This window comes from Ornithorhynchus anatinus, chromosome X5, assembly GCF_004115215.2.
Source record: "Ornithorhynchus anatinus isolate Pmale09 chromosome X5, mOrnAna1.pri.v4, whole genome shotgun sequence".
NCBI lineage: Eukaryota > Metazoa > Chordata > Mammalia > Monotremata > Ornithorhynchidae > Ornithorhynchus > Ornithorhynchus anatinus.
The window spans coordinates 60,881,661-60,894,781 of record NC_041753.1 but is presented as its reverse complement, the minus strand read 5'-3'; the positions used below and the strand labels follow the sequence as shown (position 1 = coordinate 60,894,781).

At 43.0% G+C, this 13,121-nt stretch overlaps 1 protein-coding gene across 7 annotated transcripts in view; it reads left to right on the top strand.

Annotated features, from left to right (window-relative positions):
• The window catches only part of TRPM6 (transient receptor potential cation channel subfamily M member 6), a 143,246-nt gene that overhangs the window by 80,031 nt on the left and 50,094 nt on the right, over positions 1-13,121 (top strand). For all 7 annotated transcript variants that reach the window (XM_029055529.2, XM_029055527.2, XM_029055530.2 and 4 more), the window contains 4 exons: positions 2,162-2,290; positions 4,856-5,107; positions 9,720-9,894; positions 10,938-11,052. In XM_029055529.2, coding sequence (XP_028911362.1) covers positions 2,162-2,290; positions 4,856-5,107; positions 9,720-9,894; positions 10,938-11,052 — 671 coding nt within the window. The remainder of the gene's footprint in view (positions 1-2,161; positions 2,291-4,855; positions 5,108-9,719; positions 9,895-10,937; positions 11,053-13,121) is intronic.

The window sequence follows — 13,121 nt, the reverse complement described above, 5'->3', positions numbered from 1 at the left end:
GGCAACCACTGGAGATTGAGGAATTAGGAGATGTGAACTGAATTTATTTTTAGAAAAATTAGCTAGACAGCAGAGCGAAGTAAAGACTGGAATGGGTAGAGATGGGGGAAGGAAGGTTAGCAAGAAGGTTGATGGAGTAGCAGTAGTCAAGGCAGGATAGGCTAAGGGCTTGGGTCAGTGTAGTAGCAGTTTGGATGGAGAGGAAAAGGCAGATTTTAGCAGCGTTGTGAAGGTAGAACTGACAGGATTTGGTGACAGATTGAATATGTGGCTTGAATGAGACAAGTAGAGGAAAATGGACCTGGAAGTTTTTACAGAGTAATCAAAACAAATAATTAAATGTATATTTGAATAAACGTACACATATAACTGTTGAGGATGGAGGTAAATAAGTCGGATTGATTGAGTAATTGAGTGCTTTTTGTATCAAAGCCCCAAGCTAAATACTTGGGAGAGCTGAGAAGCAAAGTGCCCTAGTGGAAATAGCACAGGTCTGGAAGTCAGAGGACCTGTGTTCTAATCCTGATCTGCTACTTGGCTGCTGTGTCACCTTGGGCAAATCACTTGACTTCTCTGTGCCTGTTTCCTCATTTGTAAAATGAGGATTCAATACCTGTCCTCCTTCCTACATAGACTGCTCCCCCCGATGTGGGACCCGATTATCCTTAGTACAGTATCCTTAGTACAGTGTTTGGCACATTGTAAGTGCTTACCAATTGCTACAATTATTGCAGTAGAGTTGGTAGACTTGGTCCTTGCCCACAAGGAGCTTACAATCTATTGTGGGGTGTGGGAGTTTGGTAGTACTGGGCAAGTCAGCATTTGGTGGACTGCCCCTGGTCAGGATCAAGGCTGGGACAGTTTTGAACCCTGGACCCAAGTGCTTCCTGGCCTCCATCCAAGTAGGTTGTAAGAGACTGGCATAAGAGCAGAACTCCTGGAGCGCAATGCTGGTTTGCTCAGGCCTGCCCAACTGCTAGTGCTTGCCCAGCATAAATATACTATAATCATTATAAAAAGGACAAAAATATCACAATTGCCAACTGTATTTTTCCCCAGATGATGGGAATGGATAGGTGCTGAGAGTAGCCTTTTCCTGCTCCATAATTGTAAAAAGCACAGTACTATTTTTAAGAATATATATATTAATTTTTATTTCAAGTGTTTTTGTAAACACTTGTAAACATGTTGAACTTGTAATTTGGAAAATACACTTTATTCTAACATTGCTTATTTTTGTTTAGCAAACAAATCCCTGCTTGGTTTCAAATGAGGCCAACATTAACATGGCCCTGCCTTTGTTTACTTGTCATCTGCTCACCAGATTGGTGAAGGAATGTGCCCAGCTCTGGAAATTCTTTAGTTGCTGATGCAGAACCAGAAGGATGAACACTGAACAATATTCATTGTATACTTGTCATGCCTGCTGTTTAATTTTGCAGCAGAATGGCTGGGGATTCTTATCTGTTTCATGCAAGCTAGATAGTAGGTAATCAGAGGGCTTTCCCAGCCTATATTTTGCTCTCATGTTGAAGCATAACTGTTTTTTTCTGTTTGATTTTATCTTTAGTTTATTTCCCATTTCCACTGTCACTGTTACCTAAGTAACATGGAATGTATATATGTATACTCAGTTCTGCCATAACACCAATTTTGATTGCTGTTAGGGATTGCTGTTTTTTTGACAAAGTGAGCCCGCTTGAATACAGCACGCTGTGGTTTTGTGCACCTGTGCTCAGTATCTTATACAATTAAGTCCCACAGTGTGAGTTTTTCTTAAGAATATCTGTGGTATTTGTTAAGTGCTTACTATGTGCCAAGCGCTATACTAAGTGCTGAGGTAGATACAAGATAATCAGGTTGGACACAGTCTGTATCCCAAATGTGGCTCGCAGTCTTGCAGTAAGAGCGAGAACAGGTATTGAATTTTTATTTTACAGATGAGGAAACTGAGGCTCAGAGAAGGTGAGGTCCCACAACAGGCAAGTGACAGAGTTGGAATTAGAATGCAGGTCCTCTGACTCCCAGGCCTGTTCTCTTTCTACTAGGCCGCACTGTTTCTCTTAATGTGGAGTTTTGCAATAACACAGCCCCTGTGTTATAGGGGAAGTAGATGTATCTGCTCATATTCATGTAAGGTGTATGTATGTATCCTCCACAGATGGCATACTTGGCATTTCTCATGCTGTTCACTTTCACTGTCTTGGTGGAGATGCAGCCCTTGCCGACAGTACAAGAATGGCTCGTGATCATCTACATTTTTACCACTGCCATTGAGAAAGTCAGGGAGGTGAGTTCCTCCTTTTTACTCCTGCTCAATTTACTTTGGAAGAGAAGGTGAAGGCTATTTTTATTAAAGAAAGGCAGAAGCCCTAAATAGAAAATAAAATCTTGGAATGGTATTGAAAGCAGTCGGGCTGACTGCTCGGTGAATTCACTATGTGCTTGGGAGATTATTGAAGGATATTTCTGCTGTTGTTGCCCATAAGGGCTTTGGAACCATTTGTCTTCTTTGGAGTCCTCAATATAACTCGTCAGTCATAGTCTTTGGAAAAAGATTGCTTCTTTCACGTGCCAGTGATTAACTACTATTAGACTCCTATATATGACTGCTAAGAAGTGTTACTTTAGATGGTATCTAGCAATACCAAACTTCTCTTCCATTTACTTCATATCAATTTCATCTGACAGGAATGGCCTCATTTGAGTAATGTTTAATGTGTTCATTTATAGCTTTTAAAAGGTTTCACTATACACCTTAGTCAAGTAAAGCTGAAAAATTCCTCTGGGGCCACTTCAACCACTCAAGAAAAAACCCCCAAAAAACAACAAAAAAACCCAGTAACTGTTTTATTCCCTACAGTTTTCATTTTCAGCTTGTCTTTTTTTTTCAGAATTAGTATTCTTCACTTCTGCAAGATAATTTCACTCAGTTTTTTTAGGCTCGTACAAAACAACCTCTATCATTATGGAAGTTGGCGTTACATTTCCTGGATGTAAAATCTCAGAGAGTTATGGCTATATTGACTACCACCGGCCTCATTTGATAGTATTATTTACTAAAAGCCAATAGTCTCTTAGGAATAGTAGGAATGACTTTTTTATTCAACACTTTAAAATGAGGGGAGCCCTGTTCTAAGCACTGGAGAGAAATATAAGGAAAGACATTAGTTTAGATATGGTGGGGATGGGAAAGAGGAAAGATATGCAGGGAAAGAATAACAGGAGGATATCGACAGAGCCAATAAAAACAGCAAGAGAAGTAGAAGTACACTGTTGCGAGGAGGGAGTAGCCCTCAGGTTCCTCAAGGCCCCAGCAGGGCCTTCCTTGATCCTTAGTCAACCCTCTCAGCTTCAGCCTGTGTTCTGTTCCTCTGGGGATGGGGCTACTCTCCAGCAGTGGTGAGCAGGGAGAGAGATGGCACCCCTGACTGTCAGGAAGACCTCCATGAGCCCTGGAGCCCAACGATGAGGAAGATGCAGCCGGCTTCTACCCTCCCTCTGCCCCAAGCAGTTATATACTGGTAGTTCTTTATTCCTTGGTAGCCTAGAGTCATCAGGAAAGAGAAGCAGAGAGATCTCAATATAATGGGATGTTTGCAATCTGGTGATAAAAACAATAACAGTGGTTTTGTTAGGCTCTTATTATGTGCCGAACACTGCTGTAAGCACTAGGGTAGATACAAGGTAATCAGGTCACAGTCCCTGTCCCACATGGGGCTCAGTTTTAATCGCTATTTTACAGATGAGTTAAGTGAGGCACAGAGAAGTGAAGTGACTTGCCCAAGGTCACAGCAGACATGAGGTTGAGCCAGAATTAGAACCCCAGTCTTTCTGACTCCCAGGCCTGTGCTTTATCTACTAGGCCATGCTCCTGTCACTAGACAACCAAGATTGGTGACATCATCTGATACCTAATATCCCAGATTGGCGAAATTCTTTTAAGCCAGAATTCTGGGACCTTGATGTTAAACCAAGAGAAGCAGCGTGGCTTAGTGGATAGAGTACAGGCCCAAGAGTCGGAAGGACCTGGCTTCTAATCCTGGCTCTGCCACTTGTCTGCTCTGTGACCCTGGGCAAGTCACTTAACTTCCCGGGGCCTCAATTACCTCATCTGTAAAATGGGGATTAAGATTGTGAGCCCCATGTGGGAGAGGAACTACGTCCAGTCTGATCAGCTTGTATCTCCCCCAGTGTTAGTTAATACAATGCCTGGTACATAATAAGCACTTAACAAATATCATAAAAATGCATATATTTAGAACAAAAACTTATCCCTTGTAGCTCCTTATCCTGTCTGGTTTGGGAACTAATAGGAATACTGACTGAGGTTCTAAATTTAATAATAATAATAATGGCATTTGTTAAGCGCTTACTATGTGCAAAGCACTGTTCTAAGCGCTGGGGAGGATACAGGGTGATCAGGTTGTCCCACGTGGGGCTCACAGTTTTAATTCCCATTTTACAGATGAGGTAACTGAGGCACAAAGAAATTAAGTAACTTGCTCAAAGTCACCCAGCTGACAAGTGGCGGAGCCGGGATTAGAACCCGTGACCTCTGACTCCTAAGCTCATGCTCTTTGCACTGAGCCACGTGTCCTCAGGCTAACTTAATCGCCGAACCTATCATGGTTAGCAAAAACACTCACCTAGTGCTTATTGTGCCTCTGTTTCTTATTAACGAAGTGGGCAACTGGGGAAGAATTAAGATTCATAAGATCTAGTTTGAGGAAGATGCCATGTCTTACTATTTTAATAGAGAGCCAAGAACTATGTTAATTCTGGTAGTCATTCCAACCTCAGCTGCTGATCTTCCCCTTCCCACCCCCACCCCTTAAAATCTCTCTCTCTCCAGATATTTATTTCAGAACCGGGAAAGTTTAGCCAAAAAGTGAAAGTGTGGATTCATGAATACTGGAATTTGACGGATACCATAGCTATCATCCTATTCACGATTGGCTTTAGCCTCCGCTGGTCTGACCCTCCTGTTCAAACAGCTGGGAGGTTAATTTACTGCATTGATATAATATTCTGGTATTCACGACTTCTGGACTTCTTGGCTGTGAATCAACATGCAGGCCCCTACCTGACAATGATTGGGAAAATGGTGAGTACTTGGTGCTGGGATTAGCATTTTTCACAATTGAAATTATAGCTGTTCAAATTTAATGTTCAGATATTTAGGCATTGTTATTATTGGATTTACTTAGTGTTTACTGTGTGTTAAGCACTGGGATAGATATGAGATAATCAGATCAGACACAGTCCTTGTTCCGTACAGGACTGTTTCATTAGCATGTCATCATCATTGAAAATTAATGTTTAGTAATAGTAGTAATAGCATCGCCCAGGGCAATAATAGCATCGCCCAGTATAAGTACTTGGGAAACCCAAAACAACATGTTCCCTGCCCACAAGGAGCTTACATTCTTTCAAGGAAGATAGACCAAAAAGTGTAGACAGAGTAATCAAAGTGAATAATTCAGTGTACAATCGGCTAAACATAAGTGCTGATAATGGAAGGGAGTAAATTGTATTAGTGCTAATGCTAGTTTAGTCAGTGTCCATTGAGAAACCGATTGTGAGGACAGTGTATTTGATTTTTGTACAGGGGGGTGGTAGCTCATCCAGGGTTAGTTGAAATCTGAGCTGGCCATGGGTTTTGAGCTTTGAGTGTGATACAGTGGATTTCAATGTGACAGGGAGGGGGTTGAGGAGGTGCAATGGACATTCAGCACCCACAGTATTTGGCCACTCATAACAGCAAGCACGCTGTTTCTCAGGTCTCATGTAAACCAGTCCTGTGCTGTTTCTTTAGCCAGAGCAAAAACTCTGAAAAAGGCAGAATCTGCCAAAGAGTGGGCAGTGGGGGTTGGGGGGGCATGGCGGGGAGGAGTAGGGGAGGGATGCCATCTGGAAGTGAATGCTGGAGTTGGGGGTGTTTTCTCCCATTACAAGTCTGGCAGAGTTTTAAAGACTTTATAAGTCCAATGATAAACTGCAAGAAGTGGAAGGGAAAGGAGAAGATATTCTCCATCCCCTGCCAAGGTTTGGAATCTTTTTATTAGGCACAGGCAGCCGGGAGAGTGTCTGAGCAGAGTCACACTTGCTCAGGACCCAGGCTTCCAGCTCCAGGAAAATTGGGGGTAAGTGGGTGTACTCTGGGGAGACAGGAGACTGGGAGGAGACTGGCTGAGCCATGGTCAGTCAATCAGTGGTATTTATTGAGTGCTTATTCTGTGCAGATCATCATACTAAGCGCTTGGGACAGTACACTATAATAGTTGGTAGATGTGTTCCCTGCCCACAATGACTTTACAGTCTAGAGGGGGAGACAGACATTAATATAAATACATAAATTATGGATATGTACAGCAGTGCTGTGGGATTGAGGGTGGAGTGAATAAAGGGCGCAAAGCCAAGTACGAGGGCAACACAAAAGCCTGCAATCTTGGTGGAATCCTTGACTCCTCTCTCGCATTCAACCCATGTATTCAATATATCACTAATTCTTGTCAGTTCATCCTTCACATCGCTAAAATCCATCCTTTCCTCTCAATCCAAATGCTACCATGTTAATCCAAGGACATAGCATATCCCGTAATATATTTACAGGGAATGTGTTTGCTATACTGTTGTTTTGTACTCTCCCAAGTGCTTAGTACAGTCCCCTTCACGCAGTAAGCACTCAATAAATATGATTGATGGATTTGTCGGTTTCACCAGGGTTTGGCATATTCCCTCTAAGATGTAAACTTGTTATGGGCAGGTAATGTGTCTGCTAATTCTGTTGTGTTCTGTTCAGTGCTCTGCACGTAGTAATCGTTCAATAAATACCATTGACTGATTGATTTGTTCTATGATATGTTAATAAAGCTTAATCCTTTGAGATGATGCTATTCAATGTTTTATAGAATCACCAGAGTTGCTTTTTTGGGTGCTTCCTTCATCCACCCCTCCTTCAATTCTCTCCAGCTGCCTGCTGAAAGTTTTAGGGCCACTCAGATCAATTGATAAATCAAGGGACAGGGAATGCAGAGCACTGTACTAAATGCTTGGGGAAGCACGGTGGATGGGGTGATGGGAGTGGGATTCATTCAGTCATATTTATTGAGCACTTACTGTGTGCAGAGCACTGTACTAAGCACTTGGGAAAGTACAATGCAACAAACAGTAAACAGCGATATTCCCTGCCCACAAGCTTACAGTCTTGGGTGGGGCTAGGGGGAGAGCCAGGCATCAATACAAATAAATAAAATCACAGATATGGATGCAAGTATGGTGGGGCTGGGGGTGGGGGAGAGTAAAGGGAGCAAGTGAGGGCGACACAGAAAGGATGGGGAGAGGAGGAAAAGTAGGGCTTAGTCAGGGAAAGCCTCTTGGAGGAGATGTACCTTCAATAAGGCTTTGAAGGTGGGGAGAGTAATTGTCTGTTGGATTTGAGGGAGGACGTTCCAGGCCAGAGGCAGGAGGTGGGTTAGGGGACGAGATGGAGGCACAGTGAGAAGGTTAGCACTAGAGTGAAGTGTGCAGACTGGGTTGTGGAAGGAGAGAAGCAAAGTGAGGTAGGAAGGGGCAAGCTGATGATGTGCTTTAAAGCTAACGGTGAGAAGTTTATGTTTGATGCAGAGGTGGATGGGCAACTACTGGAGTTTTTTGAGGAGTGAGGTGACATGTCCTGAATATTTTTGTAGAAAAATGATCCGGGCAGCAGAATGAAGTATGGACTGGAGTGGGGAGAGATGAGGCTGGGAGGTCAGCAAGGAGGCTGATGCAGTAATCCAGGCGGGATAGGATTGCTAGCTGGGGTGTAGTGAGAGACAAGCAAAGAGTAAGTTCACTTAACTTCTTTGGGCCTCAGTTTCCTCATGATAATTTGTAGAAGCCAGAGTTGATTTAAGCTACAAATCCTATTCCCAAATACTTGGAAATTTCAGTCCAGATGATAACTGACTCACCTTGCTCCTGGAACCAGCGAGATTGTAAATTTTCCAGGGGTTGGGAGCCCTAGGGATTGCATCATATGACTGGGGGAGGGGAAGGGAGAGGGAGAGAGAGCTGGCGCCAGGTTGGAGAACAATTCAACCCCTTCTCGAGGTTGATGGAATTGACCGAGTGCCCAGACAACCTTGGAAAGTCAACAACACGATTGTTAAGCAAATCACAACTCTGCCCCACCACTAAGAGTATGTACATATGTCCTGTGGGTTGGGGGGTGGGGTGAGTATCAGAGTGCTTAAGGGGTACCACCCAAGTGCATAGAGTACCACGGGGTGGGGAGATGAGGGATTATTCAGGGAAGGCCCCGAGGAGGAGAGGTTATTTTTAGCTGGGTTTCAAAGGTTGGGGGAGTTGTGGTCTGTTGGATATTCAAAGGAAGGGAATTCATTCATTCAATCATATTTATTGAGCACTTACTGTGTGCAGAGCACTGTACTAAGCCCATGGAAATTCTATTTATTTGCTATTGTTTTAATGAGATGTTTATCCACTTGATTCTATTTATTGCTATTGTTCTTGTCTGTCCGTCTCCCCCGATTAGACTGTAAGCCTGTCAAAGGGCAGGGACTGTCTCTATCTGTTACCGATTTGTACATTCCAAGCACTTAGTACAGTGCTCTGCACATAGTAAGCGCTCAATAAATACTATTGAATGAATGAATGAATGAAAGTACAGTTCAGCAACAAAGAGAGACAGTCCCTGCCCACAAAGGTTTCACAGTCTAGAAGCGGGGAGACAGACATCAAAACAAGTAAACAGGCATCAGTAACACCAATATAAATAGAGCTAGAAAGATATATACACATCAGAACAAGTAAAACAAGCATTAATATAAATAAATGTAATTATAATTATATATACACTGGTGCTATAGGACGGGGAGGGGATTTCAGGCCAGTGACAGGATATGGGCGAGGGGTCAGCTAGGAGACAGATTAAAGTACAGTGAGTTATACCATCTCTCTATAACCCTCTCCGACAGCCGAGTTGGTAGGCATGTTCCCAGCCCACGAGTAGCTTACAATCTAGAGGAAAGGAAGCCAAATGTCTAAATAATCCATAAACTGAATGATCAAAATATGGCTGCACTTTTGAGGTTGATTTATTGAGATCGCTAAACTGTAACTCCTTGTGGGCAGACTCCTGTGTCCACCAACTCTATTGTACTGTACTCTACCAACCGTTTATATAATGGATTCTCCTTCACTTCTCTGCTACCTTTGACATTGGGGAAAGACACCCTTCATCTGAAAACACTAAAGGCCTGGTAAAGATAAAACTTTTATCGTTGTGTGCTCCTTGCTACTCAGGGGAGCATTGCTCAGACATGAATGATTAAGAGGGGAAAGTCCTACCACCAGCAGGACATGTAGTGGAGTTGTTTTTGCAGCAACGGTCACTCCATTTCCTTGTGCCTTGCAAGACACAATGGGTGACAGCAGATAGGGTTAATGGATGCAGTGTTCCTAGATGATAAGTGCCTCTGAAGGACAAGGACCATGCCAAAATTCCTACCTGGGCATTTTCTCCCAGGGCTTAGTACAGTGTTTTGCCCCCAGTAAGAATTTAATAAATACAATTACCACTAATGTTTTTAGGCACTGACAGATGTATGAAATAATGCCAACTACCTGCCTATATCAACAATTTTGATTTATGTTCCATCTTACAACTAACAGCAGAGTCATGGTAACGGTTGGTTGTGTTTATTGTGCAGACAGCAAACATGTTCTACATTGTGATCATGATGGCCATAGTGCTGTTGAGCTTTGGGGTGGCACGAAAGGCGATCCTATCTCCAAAGGAACATCCATCTTGGAGTCTAGCTCGTGATATTGTGTTTGAGCCATATTGGATGATGTTTGGAGAGGTCTATGCTGGAGAGATAGATGGTAGGTGTTTGCTTTTATCCAGGAATTCTAGAGATGCATTTGCTCAAAGTAAGAGTGCCATTATGGTGTTACACAGTACATCTTGGAGATATCAGATATGTTCATGGCAACCTCCACAACATCACCAAGATCCGCCCTTTCCTCTCCATCCAAACTGTTATCTTGCTGGTATAAGCTCTCATAATATCCCTACTGGATTATTGCATCAGCCTCCTCTCTGATCTCCCATCCTCCTGTCTCTCCCCGCTCCAGTCTATACTTCATTCCGCTGGCCGGATTATCTTTCTACAGAAACACTCTGGGCATGTCACTCCCCTCCTCAAAAACCTCCAGGGATTGCCTATCAACCTTCTCATGAAACAAAAACTCCTCACTCTTGGCTTCAAAGCTCTCCATCACCTTGCCCCCTCCTACCTCACCTCCCTCCTCTCCTTCTACAGCCCACCCCGTACACTCCTCTCCTCTGCTGCTAACCTTCTCACGGTGCCTCACTCTCGCCTGTCCCGCCATCGACCCCTGGCCCACGTCCTACCACTGACCTGGAATGCTCTCCCTCCTCACATCCACCAAACTAACTCTCTTCCCTTCTTCAAAGCCCTACTGAGAGCTCCAGGAGGTCTTCCCAGACTGAGCCCTCCCTTTCCCTCTGCCACCCTCCCCTCCCCATTCCCCCTACTCCCTCCCTCTGCTCTACCCCCTTCCCCTCCCCACAGCACTTGTGTATATTTATATGTATTCTTTATTACTTTATTTATTTTGTTAATGATGTGTATATATATCTATGATTCTATTTATCTTGATGATACTGATGCCGGACTACTTGTTTTGTTGTCTGTCTCCCTCGTTTAGACTGTGAGCCCATTGTTGGGCGGGGATTGTCTCTATCTGTTGCCAAATTGTACAGTCCAAGTGCTTAGTACAGTGCTTTGCACACAGTAAGCACTGAATAAATACGATTGAATGAATGAATGAACCTTCAGACAGTATGTTATGTGATTCAGTGATTTAAAACTATGCCTTTTCTTTTTCCTCTCTTTTTATAGCTTGTTCAAATAGAGAAAATTGTCCTCCCGGTTCTTTTCTCACTCCATTCCTCCAAGCTGTCTACCTTTTTGTTCAGTACATCATCATGGTGAACCTGCTGATTGCATTCTTTAAGTAGGTACCAATTGCAAAAGGTTTCAAAACCCAAAGCAAAGTGGTGGTGGAAGCATTTGGTTGGGCAATGACTGCTGTCTGGGCTGTATCCGTTTCACGTTTGGGTGAGCATTGCAAACATTGCTGTTTGCATTATGTTTGCCACCTTGGCAAACATACATAGATATGAAGCCATTGGGGAGAGAACTAAGAAGGGAGGTAGTGGATGGGGAACAGGCAGGAAAGCAGCAGACAGGAAAGGAAACCTTAAAATATTGTGTAGAAAAAGGCTGGGACCTTGAAGGGAGAAAAAAGCAGGGATAGGCTAACTGGGGAAAAATAACCACAGATAGGCCCTAAGAAGGGTAGTGTCTTTAATTAACAAAAATCAGTACACTGCTTTTGGAACACCCTCTATTAATAAATTTAAATAGGATGGTTTTTTTTCTGTAGGAAAATGCCAAAAGAGAATTCTAGGGCCTCTGCTAATGGTAGAGGTGGAAAAAGTACAGTAGGTAATCAGTGAACAGTCAACAGAGGAAGAACCATGCTACCCGTCAGAACCTATCAACTCTGGTCTCTGGAAACAACATTACTGAGGAGTCAGAGTACCCAAATTTTCCTTCCCTAATTCAATTCCCATTCAGGCATGGACTTGGAAGTTGGCAGTTTCAGTCCCTCACACCTTTTTTTTTTTTGCAGGGGGGTTGGGGGTATAAATAAAGCAGTGGATTCAAACATGCAATTATAACACCCAATACCCTCATTAGTTGTCCATAGCCTTAAATGAACCAACTAATATGAGTTATTTATTTCACAGTGAAAGAAATTCTTTAACAATAAAATCACACATGAAACTTTGAAACGTGTGACTCTTTACACTAGTAACTGCTAGTAACCAGTGATGCCTCAATTTGAGAGGAAGGCATTTTTTTTTCTCATGGTATTTAAGTATTTACTATGTGCCAGGCACTCTTCTAAGTTCTGGGGGTGGATACAAGCTAATCAGGTTGGACACAGTCCTTGTCCTACATGGAACTCACAGTTTTAAACCCCATCTTACAGATGAGGGAATTGAGGCCCAGAGAAGTTAAGTGATTTACCCAAGGTCACACAGCAGACAAGTGGTGGAGCCTGGATTAAAACCCAGGTCCTTCTGACTCCCAGGCCAGTGCTGTATCCGCCAGGCCACGCTGCTTCTCGCGCCCCAGTGCATTTCTTAAGGACAGTTGCAGAAGGGAATCTTATAAACAAATCTATCAGTCATTGGTATTTATTGAGAGTGCTTCCCGTGCACAGAGCGTTATACTTAGCAGTTGGGAGAGTACAATACAATAGAGTTGATAGAAATAATAATAATGACCCCTTCCCATAAGGAGTTTATAGTCTAGTAGGGGAGGCACATTTAAATAAATTACAGTTGAGGAAAGTGGCGGAGTATAAGCATATGGACCTAAGTGCTGTGGGAGTGGAGGCAGAGTGAATATGAAAGCACTTAATGAGTACCGATCCTAGTGCATAGGTGGGCACAAAAGGGAGGGTGAGTAATGGAAGTGAGGACTAGGGAAAGCCTCTTGGAGGAGAGAAGCAGCGTGGCTCAGTGGAAAGAGCCCGGGCTTGGGAGTCAGAGATCATGGGTTCTAATCCCTGCTCTGCCACATGTCAGTTGTGTGACTTTGGGCAAGTCACTTAACTTCTCTGTGCCTCAGTTATGTCATCTGTTAATAATAATGTTAATAATAACATAATAAAATAACACAATATTACAATACAATAATATTATATAATATAATGTTAATATAAAATTAATATTATAGTATACTATTATTATAATGATAATGATGATATTTGTTAAGTGCTTACTATGTGCCAAGCACTGTTCTAAGCGCTGGGGTAAATACAAGGTAATGAGGTTGTTCCATGTGGGGTTCACAGTCCTAATCCCCATTTTACAGATGAGGTAATTTAGGCACAGATAAGTTAAGTGACTTGCCCAAGGTCACACAGCAGGCAAGTGGCAGAGCCAGGATTAGAACCCATGTCCTCAACTCCCAAGCCCGTGCTTTTTCCAGTAAACCATGCTGCTTCTC